This window comes from Pseudophryne corroboree, chromosome 4 (genome assembly GCF_028390025.1).
Source record: "Pseudophryne corroboree isolate aPseCor3 chromosome 4, aPseCor3.hap2, whole genome shotgun sequence".
NCBI lineage: Eukaryota > Metazoa > Chordata > Amphibia > Anura > Myobatrachidae > Pseudophryne > Pseudophryne corroboree.
In genome coordinates, this window is record NC_086447.1 from 607,304,545 (window position 1) to 607,331,008 (window position 26,464).

A 26,464-nucleotide genomic window follows, 5' to 3' on the forward strand; every position below is an offset into this window, starting at 1 on the left:
CTGGACAGTCTGTGGTGCAACGTGGCGTTGGTGGATGGAGCGAGACATGATGTCCCAGATGTGTTCAATTGGATTCAGGTCTGGGGAACGGGCGGGCCAGTCCATAGCATCAATGCCTTCGTCTTGCAGGAACTGCTGACACACTCCAGCCACATGAAGTCTAGCATTGTCTTGCATTAGGAGGAACCCAGGGCCAACCGCACCAGCATATGGTCTCACAACGGGTCTGAGGGTCTCATCTCGGTACCTAATGGCAGTCAGGCTACCTTTGGCGAGCACATGGAGGGCTGTGCGGCCCCCCAAAGAAATGCCACCCCACACCATTACTAACCCACTGCCAAACAGGTCATGCTGGAGGATATTGCAGGCAGCAGAACCTACTCCTTGGCGTCTCCAGACTCTGTCACGTCTGTCACATGTGCTCAGTGAGAACCTGCTTTCATCTGTGAAGAGCACAGGGCGCCAGTGGCGAATTTGCCAATCTTAGTGTTCTCTGGCAAATGCCAAATGTCCTGCACGGAGTTGGGCTGTAAGCACAACCCCCACCTGTGGACGTCGGGCCCTCATACCACCCTCATGTAGTCTGTTTCTGATCGTTTGAGTAGACACATGCATATTTGTGGCTTGCTGGAGGTAATTTTGCAGGGCTCTGGCAGTGCTCCTCCTGTTCCTCCTTGCACAAAGGCGGAGGTAGCGGTCCTGCTGCTGGGTTGTTGCCCTCCTACGGCCTCCTCCACATCTCCTGGTAGCGCCTCCATGCTCTGGACACTACGCTGACAGACACAGCAAACCTTCTTGCCACAGCTCGCATTGATCCTGGATGAGCTGCACTACCTGAGCCACTTGTGTGGGTTGTAGACTCCGTCTCATGCTACCACTAGAGTGAAAGCACCGCCAGCTTTCAAAAGTGACCAAAACATCAGCCAGAAAGCATAGGAGCTGAGAAGTGGTCTGTAGTCACCACCTGCAGAACAACTCCTTTATTGGGGGTGTCTTGCTAATTGCCTATAATTTCCACCTGTTCTCTATTCCATTTGCACAACAGCATGTGAAATTGATTGTCAATCAGTGTTGCTTCCTAAGTGGACAGTTTGATTTCACAGAAGTGTGATTGACTTGGAGTTACATTGTGTTGTTTAAGTGTTCCCTTTATTTTTTTGAGCAGTGTATATTGTAACTTCGGGCCATATGTATGGCATTCAGTCAGCTAAACAACACACCTTAGGGAAAACTGGTTCAGATTCGCTGGGACAATGCAACGGCAGTAGCGTACTTCAATCATCAGGGAGGAACTCGCAGCCAAAAGGCAATGCAGGAAGTAAGCCGCATGTTAAGGTGGGCAGAACTTCCTGGAGTCCAAAACTGGAAAGCGTATTTTCTCAGTCAACATGCCATTCATGTTATCAAAGGGGCCTTACACCCAGAAGTCTTCCAGATTCTGATAGACAAGTGGGGGCTGCCGTAGACCTCATGGCTTCTCATCAGAACAACAAAGTTCCCGCATACAGGTCAAGGACAAAAGATCCCAAAGCGATCTTCGTGGATGCTCTGTCAGTAAGATGGGTGTTTCATCTGGCCAATTACCTGTTGCCCAGGGTGATTTGGAAAATCAAACAAGGAAAGGGCACCGTGATACTTATAGCTCCGGCATGGCCCAGAAGATATTGGTACACAGGATCTGCAGAGGCTGTCCGGGGATAGTCCGCTTCTACTGCCTCAACGTCCAGATCTACTGCCTCAGGGTCCTTGTCATTTCAAACACCTGGATTGGCTGTTTTTGACGGCGTTGCTTTTGAGACATCCATCCTGAAATAGTGATGAGCGGGTTCGGTTTCCGAGAAACCGAAGCCCCCCGAGCTTTACCTTTTTTACACGGGTCTGAGCCATACTCGGATTCTCCCGTATGGCTCGGTTAACCCGAGCGCGCCCGAACGTCATCATCCCGCTGTCGGATTCTCGCGAGATTCGGATTCTATAAGCAGCCGCGCGTCGCCGCCATTTTCACACGTGCATTGGAGATGATAGGGAGAGGACGTGGCTGGCGTGCTCTCCGTTTAGTAGAAGACAGTTGATTTGATTGCTTGTTTATTACTATAATTGTGGGGAGGATTGGGGAGCAGCTGTTAGGAGGAGTACAGTGCAGAGTTTAGTTTTTATCCGTTCTCTGCCTGAAAAAAACGCTCCATACCATATCTGTGCTCAGTGTGCTGCATGATATATCTGTGCTGAGTGCTCACACTGCTTAATTGTGGGGACTGGGGAGCAGCTATAGCAGGAGTACAGTGCAGAGTTTTGCTGACAGTGACCACCAGTATACGTTTGTCTGCCTGAAAAACACTCCATATCTGTGCTCACAGTGTGCTGCTTTATTGTGGGGACTGGGGACCACCAGTATAATTAATATTATATAGGAGGAGTACAGTGCAGAGTGCACTGCTGTACCTACCTCTGTGTCGTCATCCATTAAGTATACTATCCATCTACATTCCTATACCTGTGGTGCATTTTAGTTTAGCAGTTTGCTGACAGTGTCCACCAGGTCCAGTATACTATATATAGCAGTACGGTAGGCCACTGCTGTACCTACCTCTGTGTCGTCACTCGTCATCCATTAAGTATACTATCCATCCATCTACATTGTATACCTGTGGTATCTTTTTTTTAGACTAGTTTAGCAGTTTGCTGACAGTGTCCACCAGGTCCAGTATACTGTATATAGCAGTACGGTAGGCCACTGCTGTACCTACCTCTGTGTCGTCACTCGTCATCCATTAAGTATACTATCCATCCATCTACATTGTATACCTGTGGTGCCTTTTTTTTTAGACTAGTTTAGCAGTTTGCTGACAGTGTCCACCAGGTCCAGTATACTGTATATAGCAGACCGGTAGGCCACTGCTGTACCTACCCCTGTGTCGTCACTCGTCATCCATTAAGTATACTATCCATCCATCTACATTGTATACCTGTGGTGCCTTTTTTTTAGACTAGTTTAGCAGTTTGCTGACAGTGTCCACCAGGTCCAGTATACTGTATATAGCAGTACGGTAGGCCACTGCTGTGTACCCTACCTCTGTGTCGTCACTCGTCATCCATTAAGTATACTATCCATCTACATTCTATACCTGTGGTGCATTTTAGACTAGTTTAGCAGTTTGCTGACAGTGTCCACCAGTATACTATATATAGCAGTACGGTAGGCCACTGCTGTGTACCTACCTCTGTGTCGTCACTCGTCATCCATTAAGTATACTATCCATCTACATTCTATACCTGTGGTGCATTTTAGACTAGTTTAGCAGTTTGCGGACAGTGTCCACCAGTATACTATATATAGCAGTACGGTAGGCCACTGCTGTGTACCTACCTCTGTGTCGTCACTCGTCATCCATTAAGTATACTATCCATCTACATTCTATACCTGTGGTGCATTTTAGACTAGTTTAGCAGTTTGCTGACAGTGTCCACCAGTATACTATATATAGCAGTACGGTAGGCCACTGCTGTGTACCTACCTCTGTGTCGTCACTCGTCATCCATGAAGTATACTATCCATCCATCTACATTGTATACCTGTGGTGCCTTTTTTTTTAGACTAGTTTAGCAGTTTGCTGACAGTGTCCACCAGGTCCAGTATACTGTATATAGCAGTACGGTAGGCCACTGCTGTGTACCTACCTCTGTGTCGTCACTCGTCATCCATTAAGTATACTATCCATCTACATTCTATACCTGTGGTGCATTTTAGTTGTGCGCAGTAAATATAGTAGTAGGCCATTGCTATTGATACTGGCATATAATTCCACAAATTAAAAAATGGAGAACAAAAATGTGGAGGTTAAAGGGAAAGATCAAGATCCACTTCCACCTCGTGCTGAAGCTGCTGCCACTAGTCATGGCCGAGACGATGAAATGCCATCAACGTCGTCTGCCAAGGCCGATGCCCAATGTCATAGTAGAGAGCATCTAAAATCCAAAACACAAAAGTTCAGTAAAATGACCCAAAAATCAAAATTAAAAGCGTCTGAGGAGAAGCGTAAACTTGCCAATATGCCATTTACGACACGGAGTGGCAAGGAACGGCTGAGGCCCTGGCCTATGTTCATGGCTAGTGGTTCAGCTTCAAATGAGGATGGAAGCACTCATCCTCTTGCTAGAAAAAAGAAAAGACAAGCTGGCAAAAGCACAGCAAAGAACTGTGCGTTCTTCAAAATCACAAATCCCCAAGGAGAGTCCAATTGTGTCGGTTGCGATGCCTGAGCTTCCCAACACTGGACGGGAAGAGCTTGCGCCTTCCACCATTTGCACGCCCCCTGCAAGTGCTGGAAGGAGCACCCGCAGTCCAGTTCCTGATAGTCAAATTGAAGATGTCACTGTTGAAGTACACCAGGATGAGGATATGGGTGTTGCTGGCGCTGGGGAGGAAATTGACAAGGAGGATTCTGATGGTGAGGTGGTTTGTTTAAGTCAGGCACCCGGGGAGACACCTGTTGTCCGTGGGAGGAATATGGCCATTGACATGCCTGGTCAAAATACTAAAAAAATCAGCTCTTCGGTGTGGAATTATTTCAACACAAATGCGGACAACAGGTGTCAAGCCGTGTGTTGCCTTTGTCAAGCTGTAATAAGTAGGGGTAAGGACGTTAACCACCTCGGAACATCCTCCCTTATACGTCACCTGCAGCGCATTCATCATAAGTCAGTGACAAGTTCAAAAACTTTGGGTGACAGCGGAAGCAGTCCACTGACCACTAAATCCCTTCCTCTTGTAACCAAGCTCCTGCAAACCACACCACCAACTCCCTCAGTGTCAATTTCCTCCTTACCCAGGAAAGCCAATAGTCCTGCAGGCCATGTCACTGGCAAGTCTGACGAGTCCTCTCCTGCCTGGGATTCCTCCGATGCATCCTTGAGTGTAACGCCTACTGCTGCTGGCGCTGCTGTTGTTGCTGCTGGGAGTCGATCGTCATCCCAGAGGGGAAGTCGGAAGACCACTTGTACTACTTCCAGTAAGCAATTGACTGTCCAACAGTCCTTTGCGAGGAAGATGAAATATCACAGCAGTCATCCTGCTGCAAAGCGGATAACTGAGGCCTTGGCAGCCTGGGCGGTGAGAAACGTGGTTCCGGTATCCATCGTTAATTCAGAGCCAACTAGAGACTTGATTGAGGTACTGTGTCCGCGGTACCAAATACCATCTAGGTTCCATTTCTCTAGGCAGGCGATACCGAAAATGTACACAGACCTCAGAAAAAGACTCACCAGTGTCCTAAAAAATGTAGTTGTACCCAATGTCCACTTAACCACGGACATGTGGATAAGTGGAGCAGGGCAGACTCAGGACTACATGACTGTGACAGCCCACTGGGTAGATGTATTTCCTCACGCAGCAAGAACAGCAGCGGCGGCACCAGTAGCAGCATCTCGCAAACGCCAACTCGTTCCTAGGCAGGCTACGCTTTGTATCACCGCTTTCCAGAATAGCCACACAGCTGAAAACCTCTTACGGCAACTGAGGAAGATCATCGCAGAATGGCTTACCCCAATTGGACTCTCCTGGGGATTTGTGACATCGGACAACGCCAGCAATATTGTGCGTGCATTACATCTGGGCAAATTCCATCACGTCCCATGTTTTGCACATACCTTGAATTTGGTGGTGCAGAATTATTTAAAAAACGACAGGGGCGTGCAAGAGATGCTGTCGGTGGCCCGAAGAATTGCGGGCCACTTTCGGCGTTCAGGCACCGCGTACGGAAGACTGGAGCACCACCAAACATTCCTGAACCTGCCCTGCCATCATCTGAAGCAAGAGGTGGTAACGAGGTGGAATTCAACCCTCTATATGCTTCAGAGGATGGAGGAGCAGCAAAAGGTAATTCAAGCCTATACATCTGGCCACGATATAGGCAAAGGAGGTGGAATGCACCTGACTCAAGCGCAGTGGAGAATGATTTCAACGTTGTGCAAGGTTCTGCAACCCTTTGAACTTGCCACACGTGAAGTCAGTTCAGACACTGCCAGCCTGAGTCAGGTCATTCCCCTCATCAGGCTTTTGCAGAAGAAGCTGGAGACATTGAAGGAGGAGCTAAAACAGAGCGATTCCGCTAGGCATGTGGGACTTGTGGATGGAGCCCTTAATTCGCTTAACCAGGATTCACGGGTGGTCAATCTGTTGAAATCAGAGCACTACATTTTGGCCACCGTGCTCGATCCTAGATTTAAAACCTACGTTGTATCTCTCTTTCCGGCAGACACAAGTCTGCAGAGGTTCAAAGACCTGCTGGTGAGAAAATTGTCAAGTCAAGCGGAACGTGACCCGTCACCATCTCCTCCTTTACATTCTCCCGCGAGTGCTGACATCTGGTCCGGACTGAAGGACCTGGCAACGATTACTGACATGTCGTCTACTGTCATTGCATATGATTCTCTCACCATTGAAAGAATGGTGGAGGATTATATGAGTGACCGCATCCAAGTAGGCACGTCAGACAGTCCGTACGTATACTGGCAGGAAAAAGAGGCAATTTGGAGGCCCTTGCAGAAACTGGCTTTATTCTACCTAAGTTGCCCTCCCTCCAGTGTGTACTCCGAAAGAGTGTTTAGTGCAGCAGCTCACCTTGTCAGCAATCGGCGTACGAGGTTACTTCCAGAAAATGTGGAGAAGATGATGTTCATTAAAATGAATTATAATCAATTCCTCCGTGGAGACATTCACCAGCAGCAATTGCCTCCAGAAAGTACACGGGGACCTGAGATGGTGAATTCCAGTGGGGACGAATTAATAATCTGTGAGGAGGGGGATGTACACAGTGAAAGGGGTGAGGAATCGGAGGATGATGATGAGGTGGACATCTTGCCTCTGTAGAGCCAGTTTGTGCAAGGAGAGATTGATTGCTTCTTTTTTGGTGGGGGCCCAAACCAACCAGTCATTTCAGTCACAGTCGTGTGGCAGACCCTGTCGCTGAAATGATGGGTTGGTTAAAGTGTGCATGTCCTGTTTATACAACATAAGGGTGGGTGGGAGGGCCCAAGGACAATTCCATCTTGCACCTCTTTTTTCTTTCATTTTTCTTTGCATCATGTGCTGTTTGGGGACAATTTTTTTGAAGGGCCATCCTGCCTGACACTGCAGTGCCACTCCTAGATGGGCCAGGCGTTTGTGTCGGCCACTTGTGTCGCTTAGCTTAGTCACACAGCGACCTTGGTGCGCCTCTTTTTTTCTTTGCATCATGTGCTGTTTGGGGACAATTTTTTGGAAGGGCCATCCTGTCTTGATTGACACTGCAGTGCCACTCCTAGATGGGCCAGGTGTTTGTGTCGGCCACTTGTGTCGCTTAGCTTAGTCACACAGCGACCTTGGTGCGCCTCTTTTTTTCTTTGCATCATGTGCTGTTTGGGGAGTATTTTTTGGAAGGGCCATCCTGTCTTGATTGAAACTGCAGTGCCACTCCTAGATGGGCCAGGTGTTTGTGTCGGCCACTTGTGTCGCTTAGCTTAGTCACACAGCGACCTTGGTGCGCCTCTTTTTTTGTTTGCATCATGTGCTGTTTGGGGAGTATTTTTTTGAAGGGCCATCCTGTCTTGATTGACATTGCAGTGCCACTCCTAGATGAGCCAGGTGTTTGTGTCGGCCACTTGTGTCGCTTAGCTTAGTCACACAGCGAACCTGGTGCGCCTCTTTTTTTCTTTGCATCATGTGCTGTTTGGGGAGTATTTTTTTGAAGGGCCATCCTGCCTAACACTGCAGTGCCACTCCTAGATGGGCCAGGTGTTTGTGTCTGCCACTTGGGTCGCTTAGCTTAGTCACACAGCTACCTCATTGCGCCTCTTTTTTTCTTTGCATCATGTGCTGTTTGGGGACTATTTTTTTGAAGTGCCATCCTGTCTGACACTGCAGTGCCACTCATGGATGGGCCAGGTGTTTGTGTCGGCCACTTGGGTCGCTTAGCTTAGTCACACAGTGACCTTGGTGCGCCTCTTTTCTTTCTTTGCATCATGTGCTGTTTGGGGACAATTTTTTGGAAGTGCCATCCTGCCTGACACTGCAGTGCCACTCCTAGATGGCCAGGTGTTTGTGTCGGCCACTTGGGTCGCTTAGCTTAGCCATCCAGCGACCTCAGTGCCAATTTTAGGACTAAAAATAATATTTGAGGTGTTCATAATAGACTGAAAATGAGTGGAAATTATGGTTATTGAGGTTAATAATACTGTGGGATCAAAATGACCCCCAAATTCTATGATTTAAGCTGTTTTTGAGGGTTTTTTGAAAAAAAAACACCCGAATCCAAAACACACCCGAATCCAACAAAAAATTTTCGGTAAGGTTTTGCCAAAACGCGTCCGAATCCAAAACACGGCCGCGGAACCGAACCCAAAACCAAAACCCGAAAAATTTCCGGTGCACATCACTATCCTGAAAGTAAAAATAAGATTTTACTCACCGGTAAATCTATTTCTCGTAGTCCGTAGTGGATGCTGGGCCTCCGTAAGGACCATGGGGATTAGCGGCTCCGCAGGAGACTGGGCACAACTAAAGAAAGCTTTAGGACTACCTGGTGTGCACTGTCTCCTCCCACTAAGACCCTCCTCCAGACCTCAGTTAGGATACTGTGCCCGGAAGAGCTGACACAAATAGGAAGGATTTTGAATCCCGGGTAAGACTCATACCAGCCACACCAATCACACCGTATAACTCGTGATACTATACCCAGTTAACAGTATGAAATATAACTGAGCCTCTCAACAGATGGCTCAACAATAACCCTTTAGTTAGGCAATAACTATAAACAAGTATTGCAGACAATCCGCACTTGGGATGGGCGCCCAGCATCCACTACGGACTACGAGAAATAGAATTACCGGTGAGTAAAATCTTATTTTCTCTGACGTCCTAAGTGGATGCTGGGACTCCGTAAGGACCATGGGGATTATACCAAAGCTCCCAAACGGGCGGGAGAGTGCGGATGACTCTGCAGCACCGAATGAGCAAATTCTAGGTCCTCCTCAGCCAGGGTATCAAACTTGTAGACTGTTGCAAAAATGTTTGAACCCGACCAAGTAACAGCTCGGCAAAGTTGTAAAGCCGAGACCCCTCGGGCAGCCGCTCAATAAGAGCCCACTTTCCTTGTGGAATGGGCTTTTACAGATTTAGGGTGCGGCAGTCCAGCCGCAGCATGTGCAAGTTGAATCGTGCTACAGATCCAGCGAGCAATAGTCTGCTTAGAAGCAGGAGCACCCAGCTTGTTGGGTGCATACAGGATAAATAGCGAGTCAGTTTTCCTGACTCCAGCCATCCTGGAAACATATACTTTTCAGGGCCCTGACTACGTCCAGTAACTTGGAATCCTCCAAGTCCCAAGTAGCCGCAGGCACCACAATAGGTTGGTTCACATGAAAAACTGATACCACCTTAGGAAGGAATTGGGGACGAGTCCTCAATTCCGCCTTATCCATATAAAATACAGATAAGGGCTTTTGTATGACAAAGCCGCCAATTCTGATACACGCCTGGCCGACGCCACGGCCCACAGCATGACCACTTTCCACGTGAGGTATTGTAGCTCCACGGATTTAAGTGGCTCACCCAATGCAACTTCAGGAAAACCAACACCACGTTGAGATCCCACGGTGCCACTTGAGGTACAAACGGGGGCTGACTATGCAGCACTCCCTTAACAAAAGTCAGAACTTCAGGAAGTGAAGCCCGTTCTATTTTGGAAGAAAATCGATAGAGCCGAAATCTGGACCTTCATGGAACCCAATTTTAGGCCCATAGTCACCTCTAACTGTAGGAAGTGCAGAAATCGACCAAGCTGAAATTTCTCCTTTGGGGCCTTCCTGGCCTCACAACACGCAACATATTTCCACCATATGCGGTGATAATGGTTTGCGTTCACTTCTTTCCTAGCTTTAAATAGCATAGGGATAACTTCCTCCGGAATGCCCTTTTCCTTCAGGATCCGGCGTTCAACCGCCATGCCGTCAAACGCAGCCGCGGTACGTCTTGGAACAGACAGGCCCCCTGCTGCAGCAGGTCCTGTCTGAGCAGCAGAGGCCATGGGTCCTCTGAGATCATTTCTTGGAGTTCTGGTTACCAAGCTCTTCTTGGCCAACCCGGAACAATGAGTATAGTTCTTACTCCTCTCCTTCTTATTATTCTCATTACCCTGGGTAAGAGAGGCAGAGAAGGGAACACATACACCGACTGGTACACCCACGGTGTTACCAGAGCGTCCACAGCTATCGCCTGAGGGTCCCTTGACCTGGCGCAAGATCTTTGTAGCTTTTTGTTGAGGCGGGACGCCATCATGTCCACCTGTGGCCTTTCCCAACGGTGTACAATCATTTGGAAAACTTCTGGATGAAGTCCCCACTCTCCCGGGTGGAGGTCGTGTCTTCTGAGAAAGTCTGCTTCTCAGTTGTCCACTCCGGGAATGAACACTGCTGACAGTGCTAACACATGATTTTCCGCCCATCGGAAAATCCTTGTGGCTTCTGCCATCGCCATCCTGCTTCTTGTGCCGCCCTGTCGGTTTACATGAGCGACCGCCGTGATGTTGTCTGACTGGATCAGCACCGGCAGGTGTTGAAGCAGGGGTCTAGCCTGACTTAGGGCATTGTAAATGGCCCTTAGTTCCAGAATATTTATGTGTAGGGAAGTCTCCTGACTTCTCCATAGCCTTGGAAGCTTCTTCCCTGTGTGACTGCCCCCCAGCCTCGAAGGCTGGCATCCGTGGTCACCAGGACCCAGTCCTGTATGCCGAATCTGCGGCCCCCTAGAAGATGAGCACTCTGCAGCCACCACAACAGCGACACCCTGGCCCTTGGAGACAGGGTTATCCGCCGATGCATCTGAAGATGCGACCCGGACCACTTGTCCAACAGATCCCACTGGAAAATCCTTGCATGGGACCTGGCGAATGGAATTTCTTCGTAAGAAGCTACCATCCTTCCCAGGGCTCGCGTGCATTGATGCACCGACACCTGTATACGTATTAGGAGGTCTCTGTCTAGAGACGACAACTCCTTGGACTTCTCCTCTGGGAGAAACCCTTTTTATCCTGTTCTGTGTCCAGAACCATACCCAGGAACAGTAGACGCGTCGTAGGAACCAGCTGCGACTTTGGAATATTCAGAATCCAGCCGTGCTGTTGTAGCACTTCCCGAGATAGTGCTACTCTGCCGAACAACTGCTCCCTGGACCTCGCCTTTATAAGGAGATCGTCCAAGTACGGGATAATTATTTCGGCCATTACCTTGGTAAATACCTCGGTGCCGGGGACAGACCAACGGCAACGTCTGGAATTGGTAATGACAATCCTGTACCACAATTTTGAGGTACTCCTGGTGAAGAGGGTAAATAGGGACATGCAGGTAAGCATCCTTGATGTCCAGTGATACCATGAAATTCTCCAGGCTTGCAATAATCGCCCTGAGCGATTCCATTTTGAACTTGAACCTTCGTATATAAGTGTTCAAGGCTTTCAATTTTAGAATGGGTCTCACCGAACCGTCTGGTTTCGGTACCACAACATTTTGGAATAGTAACCCCGGCCTTGTTGAAGGAGGGGTACCTTGATTTCACCTGCTGGAAGTACAGCTTGTGAATTGCCGCCAGTACTACCTTTCTCCGAGGGTAGCAGGCAAGGCTGATGTGAGGTAACGGCGAGGGGGAGTCGCCTCGAACTCCAGCCTGTATCCCTGTGATACTATTTGCAGAACCTAGGGATCCACCTGTGGGCAAGCCCACTGGTCCCTGAAGTTCCCGAGACGCGCCCCTACCGCACCTGTCTCCACCTGTGGATCCCCAACGTCATGCGGTGGACTCAGAGGAAGCGGGGGAAGATTTTTGATCCTGGGAACTGGCTGCTGGTGCAGCTTTTTCCTTCTTCCCTTGTCTCTGTGCAGAAAGGAAGCGCCTTTGACCCGCTTGCTTTTCTGAAGCCGAAAGGACTGTACCTGAAAATACAGTGCTTTCTTAGGGTGTGAGGAAACCTGAGGTAAAAATTTTTCTTCCCAGCTGTTGCTGTGGATACGAGGTCCCAGAGACCATCCCCAAACAATTCCTCACCCTTATAAGGCAGAATCTCCATGTGCCTTTTATAGGCAGCATCACCTGTCCACTGCCGGGTTTCTAATACCCTCCTGGCAGAATGGACATTGCATTAATTCTGGATGCCAGCCAGCAAATATCCCTCTGTGCATCCTTTATATTTAAGACGACGTCTTTAATATGCTCTATGTTTGCAAACTATTATCCCTGTCTTAGAGTATTAATATTATCTGACTGGGTATCAGACCACGCTGCAGCAGCACTATTTATGCTGAGGCAATTGCAGGTCTCAGTATAGAACCTGAGTGTGTATATACAGACTTCAGGATAGCCTCCTGCTTTTTATCAGCAGGCTCCTTCAAGGTGGCCGTATCCTAAGACGGCAGTGCCACCTTTTTTGACAAACGTGTGAGCGCCTTATCCACCCTAAGGGATATCTCCCAACGTGACCTATCCTCTGGCGGGAAAGGGTACGCCAACAGTAACTTTTTAGAAATTACCAGTTTCTTATCGGGGGAACCCACGCTACTTTACACACTTCATTCATTCATCTGATGGGGGAACAAAACACTGGCTGCTTTTTCTCCCCAAAAATAAAACCCCTTTTATGTGGTACTTGGGTTCATGTCAGAAATGCGTAACACATTTTTCATTGCCGAGATCATGTAACGGATGTTCCTAGTGGATTGTGTATATGTCTCAACCTCGTCGACACTGGAGTCAGACTTCGTGTCGACATCTGTGTCTGCCATCTGAGGTAACGGGCGCTTTTTTGAGCCCCTGATGGCCTTTGAGATGCCTGGGCAGGCGCGGGCTGAGAAGCCGGCTGTCCCACAGCTGTTTTACGTCATCCAGCCTTCTATGTAAGGAGTTGACATTGTCGGTTAATACCTTCCACCTATCCATCCACTCTGGTGTCGGCCCCACAGGGGGCGACATCCCATTTATCGGCCTCTGCTCCACCTCCACGTAACCTTCCTCATCCCACATGTCGACACAGCCGTACCGACACACAGCACACACACAGGGAATGCTCTGACTGAGGACAGGACCCCACAAAGTCCTTTCGGGAGACAGAGAGAGAGTATGCCAGCACACACCAGAGCGCTATATAATGCAGGGATTAACATTATAACTGAGTGATTTTCCCCCCAATAGCTGCTTGTATAAACAATATTGCGCCTAAATTTAGTGCCCCCCCTCTCTTTTTAACCCTTTGAGCCTGAAAACTACAGGGGAGAGCCTGGGGAGCTGTCTTCCAGCTGCACTGTGAAGAGAAAATGGCGCCAGTGTGCTGAGGGAGATAGCTCCGCCCCTTTTTCGCGGACTTTTCTCCCGCTTTTTTTATGGATTCTGGCAGGGGTATTTATCACATATATAGCCTCTGGGGCTATATATTGTGATGATTTTGCCAGGCAAGGTATTTATATTGCTGCTCAGGGCGCCCCCCCCAGCGCCCTGCACCCATCAGTGACCGGAGTGTGAGGTGTGCATGAGGAGCAATGGCGCACAGCTGCAGTGCTGTGCGCTACCTTGGTGAAGACTGAAGTCTTCTGCCGACGATTTTCCGGAACACTTCTCTTCTGGCTCTGTAAGGGGGCCGGCGGCGCGGCTCCGGGACCGAACATCAATGGCCGGTTCCATGCGGTCGATCCCTCTGGAGCTAATGGTGTCCAGTAGCCTAAGAAGCCCAAGCTACCACCAGTTAGGTAGGTTCGCTTCTTCTCCCCTTAGTCCCTCGCAGCAGTGAGTCTGTTGCCAGCAGATCTCACTGTAAAATAAAAAAACCTAAAATATACTTTCTTTCTAGGAGCTCAGGAGAGCCCCTAGTGTGCATCCAGCTCAGCCGGGCACAAGAATCTAACTGAGGTCTGGAGGAGGGTCTTAGTGGGAGGAGCCAGTGCACACCAGGTAGTCCTAAAGCTTTCTTTAGTTGTGCCCAGTCTCCTGCGGAGCCGCTAATCCCCATGGTCCTTACGGAGTCCCAGCATCCACTTAGGACGTCAGAGAAAGAATTTTCACAAGAGGTAATTTAAACAATGCTTAGGGCAAGGAAACCATCCTCAGCTCGCATTTATTACTGGTTATGGCATGCTTATATTCAGTGGTGCACTGCCAGAAATTATGACCCGAGGTCTTTCAGAGTTTCAAGAGTTCTAGCATTCCTTCAAGCAGGAATGGATAAAGATCTACGTGCGTATTCCTTAAAAGTACAAGTGTCGGCACTAACTGTATGGTTCCACAAGTATAATTGCTAACCTACAGGATGTTCGCACTATTTTCAAGAAATGCTTCACATTCAGCCTTCTTTTTGTTCCCCCTACAGCGCCTTGGGATCTAGAAATAGTCCTTAGGGCGTTTCAAGTTGCATCATTTAAACCATTGAATAAAGTGGATTTGAAATGGTTGACAGCAAAAGTTTTCTTTCTACTGGCAATTGCCTCAGCTAGAAGAGTCTCAGATTTAGGGGTGTTATTATGTCACCATCCTTTTCTGATATTTCATCCAGATAAAGCAGTTCTTCGAACTAGTTCTGGTTATCTTCCTAAGGTGATCTCTAAATTACACCTTAATGAAGAGATTGTTGTTCCGCCTTTTCAGGAATTGCAGGAAAAGCATCACTGAACGTAGTCCGTGCGTTAAGGATCTACGTGGATTGTACCAATGCCATCAGAAAGATGGGCACTCTCTCCGTTCTCTATGGATTTCACAAGAGGGGATGGCCTGCTGATAAGCAGACACTGGGAAGGTGGCTTCGGATGACTATTTCAGAAGCATACTCTCAAGCTGATCTCCCTATTCCGGCTAATGTCTCTGCTCACTCTACTCATAAGATAGGTCCTTCATGGGCAGCAAAACGTGGTGCCTCAGCTGAAAGCTATGTAAGGCAGCCACATAGGTTTCCATTAACACATTCATTAGACCTTATGCCTTTGATATCTTTGCCTCTCAGAACGCTGCATTCGGGCAAAGGATTCTCCTGTCCAATCAGAAGCGTCCCCTCCACTAATATTGCCTTGGGACATCCCAATGTTATTCTGTGGATAATCTGTGAACCCTGCAGGAGAAATAAGTAGTTACGGTAGATTTACAGTTGATAACTATTTCTCCGAAGTCCACAGTATCCACAGGGATCCCACCCTGACGCACCTGATTTGAGGATATTTACACTTACTAACCTTTTCCCTCTTGTGTGGAAGTGTGTGTATATGCTCACCTGATTAGGGCTTTCTATGATGCTCCTGCCTTGAGCTTTGGAAAACAAATTAATTGCCTTAATTGTTTCGGTAGGTGGTAGGTGTAAAAGTAACCACAAGAATGCCAGGACCCAAGGTTTCCCAACAGAACATTGCCCAGAGTATTATGCTGCCTCCATTGGCTTCACTTTCCATACTGCATCTTGGTGCCATCTCTTCCCCAAGTATGCCAAACACATGCACCTGGCCATCTAATTGATGTAAAAGAAAACCTGATTCCTCAAACCAGGTCACCTTCCTACCATAGCTCCATGATCCAGTTCTGCCACATATGTGCCCATTGTTGGCACTTTCCACGATGGACAGGGGTCAGCATGGGCACTCTGACTGGTTTAAGGCTACACAAGCTATGATGCACTGCATGTTTTGTGTAGCCAGCATTAACCTTTTCTGCAATTTGTGCTACGGTAGGTCTTCTGTGGGGATCGAATCATATGGCTAGCTTTCGCATGCATCAATGAACCTTGGGTGCCCATGACCCTGTTGCAGGAACACCACCTGTCTTTCCTTGGACCACTTTTGATAGGTACTAACTAATGCATACTAGCTACAGCTCCGACAAGACCTAACAATTTGGAGATGTTCTGATCCAGTTGACTAGCCATCAAATTTGTCCATTCTCAAAGTTACTTCTAACACATCAATTTCAAGAAATGACACTTGCTGCCTAATATATCTCACACCTTGACAAGTGTCATTGTAACAATATAATCAATGTTACACACTTCACCTGTCAGTGGTTTTAATGTGATGGCTAGAAAAAGGATGTTTAGCTGGCACCACAGATAGCAGGGCATATTCCAAATGCCATCTGATCACAAGGTGTGACTGGACTTAGGCAGAGATCAAATGCCACAATAGTTTATAGTTTTCTAACTAAAAATGTATATTTCAACCACATTTAGGAGTACCCAAAACAATAGAAATGTACGTTAGGCTGGTGTGATTTGAGGGCATCTTGGATGTATGGATTGAGAGAAATGATGTATCCAACCAATCAAATATCCCAGATAAGTCATGTTAACAATAAATTTCTATCTCAAATTATAGAAATTAATGTAATCATATTTCATGTGACTATTACACAGGGGAAAATATGTACAGTTCTTTGTACTTAGGTTAAAAGTTATATGTGCAGTCCTGGAAAATGGGTTAATTTACAAGCCAGCCAGTCATCAGGGACTTGGTCATGACATCACAATGGGCAGCTGAAAAAAAGGTATGGGAAGATTTTTATCTTGGTTCAGACTTGGATCACTTCTAAGTTGAATCCTGGATCTGTATCACCTGCTGTGCCTCCTGACACAGAATAATCCCAGTGTAATGTTGTTTAAGTTTACCCTTTTTTAGACTATTTGAAAACATTCTCCAGAACCCAGTCTTTGAGGAAGCTATTAGATCGCTACAGTTACAGTTTAACTATTTTTTATTTTTATAAGCGGGGGAGACCAAATAAGTGCTAGCAATTGTGATAAAGTTTTAGGGGACCTCTGGCTCCTATGTATTTTCCATGGTTGGTGGCAGAAAAGAAGTGTATGAAAAATGGGCAGAGTGATAAAATATTTATTGCGTGTATTACATTCTGGTTACAACAGGACTTGCATATCTGTGGAATCGCAGTCTTGGTGCTAGTGTAGTACTATTTTGGCTCTGACCTAGTCCGTGCCAACCAGGGATACCTATCGGGGTCCCTGACATATCTAATTGGCAGGTATGATTGTGTGTGGACAGGTGGGCTCTGGGTTGGTGTGTGCAGGGCCTTGTGTCACACAGGCATCAGAAGGTGCCGCATCTGCCCTTGCAGAGTCAGCATGGGCACAGGCTCTGGGTCGGTCTCCTACTTAGTGAAGGTTATAGCGCTTCAGCAAGAGGATTAGGATAGTGTGGCTCAGTAGGGAAAACAGTCTCTCCTGCTCCTAGCTGTGCAGTTCTTCAACCAGTGACTGATCCACCCTGGCTTCATACCATGGAGCATACAGCATCGGGGTTTGAAAAAGTTTACCCTTATTTGTAACACTTTTTCAAAGATCCTAAACTGTGTGAAGCACATTAGCGTCTTCCTTCTTCCGAGGATCAGTTAGAGGTTTTTCCGATTCAGAGGGTCTTTACTTTCCCTTCTTCTTTGGATCTTACAGATCTTATTGAGAAGGCCTGGTCGGTGCCAGATAAGAGCCATACTGGTCCTTTTATAGTAGTACTGGCATGCTGGGGTTGCAGGAAGGATTTAAAGCTACACATTTAAGTGTATATGTTAAGTGTCCCAACCAACAACCCCATTGTCCAGCAGTCCCAACCAACTACCCCATTGTCCAGTGTCACCCAGCCTTGATCATAGAGAAAAACAAAGTTAATAATAATAAAAAATAAAGAACTTATCAACACCATACACAGAAAAAGACAATGAACCTAAAGTATGGTATAAATATAATTTAAACTTACTTCATAATGCTAGGTTATATTTTAGAAGGTTTAAAATAAATAGTAAGGGCATCTTTAGAGGCACAGCAAAGAAATGCAAAACTATTTCACAATGTCTTCAATTCCATTTCAGTAACAGACGTTTGATGGTAGTTTTTCTACACTAAAATGCCTACTTTGATTAAGCAGAGCATCTACATACCGTAGTGTTAGTGAAACGATTCAAATATGCTGTGATAACTCCACATTTGCTGCCCGTGTAGAGCTGACAACTGTCTGGCACCCAAGCACAGCTTGTGACCTGTAACAGTAAGAGAATGTTGTAAGCTATAACAAAAAGTCTCTTGCACAGCATTTTAAAGACAATTTATTTTATAAAGTTTAGTTCCAATTTATTTAACTTATACAGCATAAATAGAAAGAATACTAGAAACATCCAAAATTGGTAAAAGTAGTTAATGATACAAAATTGTAACTGTCAAAAATCACATGACTGACAACGGCATCCCCAAGTGAAGATCCCGACATTGGAGGGGGTAAGTATTACTACAACCCCCCTGTCCCCTACCCTAACCATTGGGGGATGGCGACTATGGCTAACCCTCGGGGGTGTCTGCTACGGCTAACCCTCTGGGGGTGGCAGCTAGGGCTACCCACACCCCGTAGTGCCTAACCAAACCCCCACCCCCCCCCACCCGGGCTCTAATCCTCACCCTGAACCCCTATACTCACCTTCGAGATGGCGGTTGACAGTGATCCAGCGCTGGTGCCTTTTACATGACCGCTGGCATCCCGACAACTGGGATGCGTTCATACACACATATTATAAAAAGATACACACTTAACATAACATTGCAAAGATGATAAATCATATAAATTCCAAAAACACAATGGAGTAGCAAACAAAGGTATGGTACAGTTGCTCACATCCTAGTGAAAGCCTAATGATAGACATACAGATGTGTCCTCCTACATCCTTGCTGCAGTCACATTAAGCAGCCCTTCTAGTCAAGTGACTCAGTAGCGCAGAGTTTCCTTTTGTGCGACTCTTTCTGTTTAAATGCGTCTAATTCACATTGCTATGTGAGCAGGACACACAAGCAGCTTATGCTGATTAATATGATATGTGGCATGCTGCATGGCGTATTGAGGCATTTAAAAAAAAAATTTATATGAAGCAAACACAGCTTTTAAACTGAGTTAAGGAAAATGTAGCATAAACTATTACAGAAATATTCAGTGATTATATAAAACAGGTGTGGCCAACCTGTGGCTCTCCAGCTGTTGCGAAACTGCAAGTCTCAGCATGCTTTACTAGCTGATTAATGGAAGAGTATTCTGGGACTAATTCAAGATGACTTCTAAAATTCTTTGTATTACATTTTATATTCTACAATGCAGATTTCAGTATGGAACATATCCATTACATTGTTCAAGTATTTTCCCCAAGACTGATGTTATTCTCCAGTTTTATTCCCTTTCTGAATACTGGACCACCTTTGCCTTAAACCAGTCATGAATTATGAATCTGACTATTTTCACATAATTTCCTTTAGAACATATAGGTGAAAGTCCTCTGTCTTATTATAGTGTTCACGCTAGGCAGTTTTAGCAGGGCGCCGCGCCCTGCCCGATTTTTTAAGGGCAAAACCCTCCCTGCCCTTTCTGCGGCGCCCTGCTAAAACAGCCGCCCGCTTCCTGCCCTCACAGCGTGTAAAGATGCCGCGCGCATGAGCGCGGCATCCATTCACGCTGAGAGAGCGCTTGGGGGAAGCCCAGCACCTCCGTAGGTGATGGGCACGCCCCCAACAGTGACGCCTCCGGCCGCCCCCTTTTTATACGTCTGCAGGCTAAACCGCCCACTTTCATTACCCGCAATGACCCCGTCTCCTATTTTGCATGGCCGTGCCCCCTTTTTGCCGCGCGCGCGGCTTGTGCCCCTCTAGGTCCGGCGCCCTGCCCTGCCCGGATTCTAGAGTGAACACTATTATTATAAATGTAAATAATCTATAGATCAATCCAAGCTTCCTCCATGTAATGTGTACTAATTTAGCATGATTATTACAACACAATTAATTTCCTAGAATTTTTAAAAACTTTGTGAACAGTATAATTCTCTTTTATGTATAAAGTGCTAACATTTTAGGCAGAACTATATTGTACATTAAGAGGATAAGGAAACAAGTTACAATTAATGTATTTAAGATGTCAGATTTCTTTTCATCTCTCCTTAGCCAAGCCACAGCCAATCTCTCACTGGACCAATGCTACAAATTATTTGCCATTTATTATATTAATTTAAAATGTTTTGTAGTATTTCACTTACTTTCTTTTGCAATAAAAGTGTCACTTTTATTGACTGGTGCTCCTGACATAAAAATACTGTGTGTATAATGTAAGGTAATAGGAAGAATGCATAACAATAAAAATGTTACCTGATGGAGTTCAGAACACTGGATGAAATTCACAGGGGGTTCACTCTGTTTGCTTTTTAGTCTCAGGATGTTATCAGGATAGCCCCAGCTAAGGATTGCAGACCACTGGATATCCGTGCTGTGCATGCTTCGAACACCTTGAATAATAAATACACCCATTTCGTCAGATTTTTCTGAAGTTTGTGTATTACTTTAAAAACAGTAAACAAACTAAATTTATTTTTTTAAATATGAAGAATGTTCCTTTCTTCAACATAGTTCCAGTGCCCAAGTTTATCTTTATGGAGCAATACCTTTATTGGTATGAGTTATAGGAACAGAATTAGAGCAAGTTGTAAGATCAAGTCTTTGGTACAACATTCACTTCAACAGCAACAACTGTATTAAAACAAAATGACATTTAGAGTATGGGCACATATCTATTAGGGTGCATACACACTAGGCGATATCGTGTAGTTCCGGTCAATATCGGCCTGATCATAAGCGATATCATTCACATTGTCTAGTGTATGCACTATATAGTATACGATGCATGCTCCCATGGGTCGTATGTTGCATCACCCTTCGGACCTACATGCAGGTCCAACAGGCGATGTTGCTAATGAGGGCCAAGCTGCCGAATGGAGCATGGCCGCTCCCAACAAGTATGCACTTGCCAATGCTGGGTACCCCACTGGGTCTCGTCACTAGCATTGTCCCATCGTGTGCATATCGCATAGTGTGTACATAGCCTTAGTTAAATTGTTTTACCTAACCTCTAAAGTCCTGGGGTTGAGGGAGGCCCTTGCTAACCAAGCTAGGGCTGAAATAGAATGTGAGGCTACAGCTTTCCCTGTTCCAGTGCGCTGCCCAGCCTGGTGCTATTTACGGTAGATGAATAAACATTTACAGTAACTAAAAGTTATCATCATCAAATAGTAGACAATGATGAGTGGTGTGTCTTTGCTAGGGCCAATTTCATCAACTGTAAAAAGTAACGGGCATGCTAGGTACACACTAGACGACATGCATACGATGTAATGTCATTAACGATTTCCATTGCACTCCCGGACAAACGATATAGTGCATGCACACTGTGCAATCTTACAAGATATTGTCAGTGGCCACATCCAGGAGTATTTTGTCGTTGATGATCTGAGCTGCATGTAGGGAAGATCTGAAGATATGATGGACGACACCGTGGAAGCATGCATAGTGCATACACACGATTTGAACGATTTGTCGATCCGATGCTTCGGAATAGCCCATATCATTCAAAAAATCGTCTAGTATGTGGGAACTTTTACATTATGGCACAGAAACAAATAAAAAAAATACAGTACCTTGCTCCTTGCTATAACTGATCATCAAGCAGAATTTTCTTGATAAGCCGCAAATGGCCCTGGTAGGCAATGCCTGCAAAGAACCAAATCTTTCTCCATGAGGCTGACTAAAGCAGACACTGGGATCTGGAGCGCTTGGAGAACCAACATATTCTCCCCATTTCAGTCCTCGTATCCAAGGCAGTGGACTCTATAACAGCATATTATGAGACTTTACTACAATTATGGGGGTATTTTTCATAACAAATGTTAGTTTGCATATTTGCAACATAAAAACACATTATGGGTAATCTGAGCATAACAGTGTTTTTTCTTGTTAAATTTATTATTCATTTCTAAGAGGCCAGACAAAATTTGAAGCAGTTTTTTTGTACAAAACACATATTTTAGAAACTGGTATAATTGGCAGCTTGACACAGTTTGTGAGAGTTTACTATATAAATAAGTAAATTACTGGCAATTTAGAGACTGAGGACTATTGGGGGGAAATTTACTAATTGTCAATTTTGATATTAATATTTAAAAATGAATATAGAATATAGAAAAATCAACTGATAGCAAATATGTGTTTGAGCCTCTGAAATTCAACAACAATTGAGATGGATTTTAATTGATTTTCATAGATTTGTAATCAATTAAAATCAACCTTTAGTAAATCCCCGCTTCGACTGAAGGAAGGTGGTGATGGAGCCAGATTTAGAAGTGAATGTAAACATATATTGTTTGTGTACAAGCATCAGCAAGTTTAATTCTTCTGCACAGCCATGCCAAGTTAAAGCTAGTGCATAAATGCAACAGGAGCGTAAGTGAGACAAGCACCAGCAACCCTATACAAGGGGTATACACTGGAGATATTCAGGTTCAAAACTTATGTTTCATTCATTACTCCATTTTATTTGAGCTTGCTAGATAGCACTTAATTATCTAATCTGCCAAATGAACCCTCCACCATATATTTTATTATAACCTATAACGATCCTATTATAATGCTGTAATAATATGCGTTTGTCCATTTCTGTGGAAACACCATTTGCTCCAAATACTATCCCTGTGGCATATGTTTTGTCATCAGCTTAAGTACATCTTTTGAGGTGTACTTTAGTGAAGCGAATCATCATCTCAGATTGCACCACGTTTTCACATTTTTAGATTTTTTTTGGCCATATGAGTTTAATTAAGTATAGGGATTTATTTTTCATTTTTTGCTTTAAAAAGTTTGCATTATTGGGAGCGTTGTGTTTAGGAGGTTCCATGCAATCTTTTACATTGGTTTCCAGAAGGAATAAGCAGCCAGGAAGTTCTAATTTAGTATTCAGTACTTACTCACATTCACATTTTGCTATAATATTTTTCTGTTATATCCTGCTCTTGACTGGAATATACAGTACTGACAAAATAATAAGATTTTACTCACCGGTAAATCTATTTCTCGTAGTCCGTAGTGGATGCTGGGACTCCGTAAGAACCATGGGGATTAGCGGCTCCGCAGGAGACTAGGCACAACTAAAGAAAGCTTTAGGACTACCTGGTGTGCACTGGCTCCTCCCACTAAGACCCCCCTCCAGACCTCAGTTAGGATACTGTGCCCGGAAGAGCTGACACAATAAGGAAGGATTTTGAATCCCGGGTAAGACTCATACCAGCCACACCAATCACACCGTATAACTCGTGATACTATACCCAGTTAACAGTATGAAATATAACTGAGCCTCTCAACAGATGGCTCAACAATAACCCTTTAGTTAGGCAATAACTATAAACAAGTATTGCAGACAATCCGCACTTGGGATGGGCGCCCAGCATCCACTACGGACTACGAGAAATAGATTTACCGGTGAGTAAAATCTTATTTTCTCTGACGTCCTAAGTGGATGCTGGGACTCCGTAAGGACCATGGGGATTATACCAAAGCTCCCAAACGGGCGGGAGAGTGCGGATGACTCTGCAGCACCGAATGAGCAAACTCTAGGTCCTCCTCAGCCAGGGTATCAAACTTGTAGACTCTTACAAAAATGTTTTAACCCGACCAAGTATCAGCTCGGCAAAGTTGTAAAGCCGAGACCCCTCGGGCAGCCGCCCAAGAAGAGCCCACTTTTCTCGTGGAATGGCCTTTTACAGAATTAGGGTGCGGCAGTCCAGCCGCAGAATGTGCAATTTGAATCGTGCTACAGATCCAGCGAGCAATCGTCTGCTTAGAAGCAGGAGCACCCAGCTTGTTGGGTGCATACAGGAGAAATAGCGAGTCAGTTTTCCTGACTCCAGCTGTCCTGGAAACATATACTTTTCAGGGCCCTGACTACATCCAGTAACTTTGAATCCTCCAAGTCCCAAGTAGCCACAGGCACCACAATAGGTTGGTTCACATTAAAAAATTATACCACCTTAGGAAGGAATTGGGAACGAGTCCTCAATTCCGCCTTATCCATTTAAAATACAGATAAGGGCTTTTGTATGACAAAGCCGCCAATTCTGATACACGCCTGGCCGACGCCAAGGCCCACAGAATGACCACTTTCCACGTGAGGTATTATAGCTCCACGGATTTAAGTGGCTCAACCCAATGCGACTTCAGGAAATCCAACACCACATTGAAATCCCACGGTGCCACTGGAAACACAAACAGGGGCTGACTATGCAGCACTCCCTTAACAAAAGTCTGAACTTCAGGCAGTGAAGCCAGTTCAATTTTGGAAGAAAATCGATAGTGCCGAAATCTGGAACCCAATTTTAGGCCCATAGTCACCTCTGACTGTAGGAAGTGCAGAAATCGACCTAGCTGAAATTTCTCCTTTGGGGCCTTCCTGGCCTCACAGTACGCAACATATTTCCGCCATATGCGGTGATAATGGTTTGCGTTCACTTCTTTCCTAGCTTCAAATAGCGTAGGGATAACTTCCTCCGGAATTCCCTTTTCCTTCAGGATCCGGCGTTCAACCGCCATGCCGTCAACGCAGCCGCGGTACGTCTTGGAACAGACAGGCCCCCTGCTGCAGCAGGTCCTGTCTGAGCGGCAGAGGCCATGGGTCCTCTGAGATCATTTCTTGGAGTTCTGGTTACCAAGCTCTTCTTGGCCAACCCGGAACAATGAGTATAGTTCTTACTCCTCTCCTTCTTATTATTCTCATTACCCTGGGTAAGAGAGGCAGAGAAGGGAACACATACACCGACTGGTACACCCACGGTGTTACCAGAGCGTCCACAGCTATCGCCTGAGGGTCCTTGACCTGGCGCAATATCTTTGTAACTTTTAGTTGAGGCGGGACGCCATCATGTCCACCTGTGGCTTTTCCCAACGGTGTACAATCATTTGGAAGACTTCTGCATGAAGTCCCCACTCTCCCGGGTGGAGGTTTCTTAGTTGTCCACTCCGGGAATGAACACTGCTGACAGTGCTAACACATGATTTTCCGCCCATCGGAAAATCCTTGTGGCTTCTGCCATCGCCATCCTGCTTCTTGTGCCGCCCTGTCGGTTTACATGAGCGACCGCCGTGATGTTGTCTGACTGGATCAGCACCGGCCGGTGTTGAAGCAGGGGTCTAGCCTGACTTAGGGCATTGTAAATGGCCCTCAGTTCCAGAATATTTATGTGTAGGGAAGTCTCCTGACTTTTCCATAGCCTTGGAAGTTCCTTCCCTGTGTGACTGCCCCCCAGCCTCGAAGGCTGGCATCCGTGGTCACCAGGACCCAGTCCTGTATGCCGAATCTGCGGCCCCCTAGAAGATGAGCACTCTGCAGCCACCACAACAGCGACACCCTGACCCTTGGAGACAGGGTTATCCGCCGATGCATCTGAAGATGCGACCCGGACCACTTGTCCAACAGATCCCACTGGAAAATCCTTGCATGGGACCTGGCGAATGGAATTTCTTCGTAAGAAGCTACCATCTTTCCCAGGGCTCGCGTGCATTGATGCACCGACACCTGTATACGTATTAGGAGGTGTCTGTCTAGAGACAACAACTCCTTGGACTTCTCCTCCGGGAGAAACCCTTTTTATCCTGTTCTGTGTCCAGAACCATACCCAGGAACAGTAGACGCGTCGCAGGAACCAGCTGCGACTTTGGAATATTCAGAATCCAGCCGTGCTGTTGTAGCACTTCCCGAGATAGTGCTACTCCGACGAACAACTGCTCCCTGGACCTCGCCTTTATTAGGAGATCGTCCAAGTACGGGATAATTATTTCGGCCATTACCTTGGTAAATACCTCGGTGCCGGGGACAGACCAACGGCAACGTCTGGAATTGGTAATGACAATCCTGTACCACAATATTGAGGTACTCCTGGTGAAGAGGGTAAATAGGGACATGCAGGTAATCATCCTTGATGTCCAGTGATACCATGAAATTCTCCAGGCTTGCAATAATCGCCCTGAGCGATTCCATTTTGAACTTGAACCTTCGTATATAAGTGTTTAAGGCTTTCAATTTTAGAATGGGTCTCACCGAACCGTCTGGTTTCGGTACCACAACATTTTGGAATAGTAACCCCGGCCTTGTTGAAGGAGGGGTACCTTGCTTTCACCTGCTGGAAGTACAGCTTGTGAATTGCCGCCAGTACTACCTTTCTCTGAGGGCAGCCGGCAAGGCTGATGTGAGGTAACGGCGAGGGGGAGTCGCCTCGAACTCCAGCCTGTATCCCTGTGATACTATTTGCAGAACCTAGAGATCCACCTGTGGGCAAGCCCACTGGTCCCTGAAGTTCCCGAGACGCGCCCCTACTGCACCTGTCTCCACCTGTGGAGCCCCAGCGTCATGCGGTGGACTCAGAGGAAGCGGGGGAAGATTTTTGATCCTGGGAACTGGCTGCTGGTGCAGCTTTTTTCCTTCTTCCCTTGTCTCTGTGCAGAAAGGAAGCGCCTTTGACCTGCTTGCTTTTCTGAAGCCGAAAGGACTGTACCTGAAAATACGGTGCTTTCTTAGGCTGTGAGGAAACCTGAGGTAAAAAATTTTCTTCCCAGCTGTTGCTGTGGATACG

At 46.3% G+C, this 26,464-nt stretch overlaps 1 protein-coding gene across 2 annotated transcripts in view; it reads right to left on the bottom strand.

The window, feature by feature from the left end:
• The window catches only part of LYST (lysosomal trafficking regulator), an 864,675-nt gene that overhangs the window by 83,709 nt on the left and 754,502 nt on the right, over positions 1 to 26,464 (bottom strand). For both annotated transcript variants that reach the window (XM_063917604.1, XM_063917602.1), the window contains exons 45-47: positions 21,488 to 21,677; positions 20,166 to 20,302; positions 17,933 to 18,031 (exon numbers count right to left, since the gene is read on the bottom strand). In XM_063917604.1, the coding sequence (XP_063773674.1) occupies positions 17,933 to 18,031; positions 20,166 to 20,302; positions 21,488 to 21,677 (426 nt within the window). The remainder of the gene's footprint in view (positions 1 to 17,932; positions 18,032 to 20,165; positions 20,303 to 21,487; positions 21,678 to 26,464) is intronic.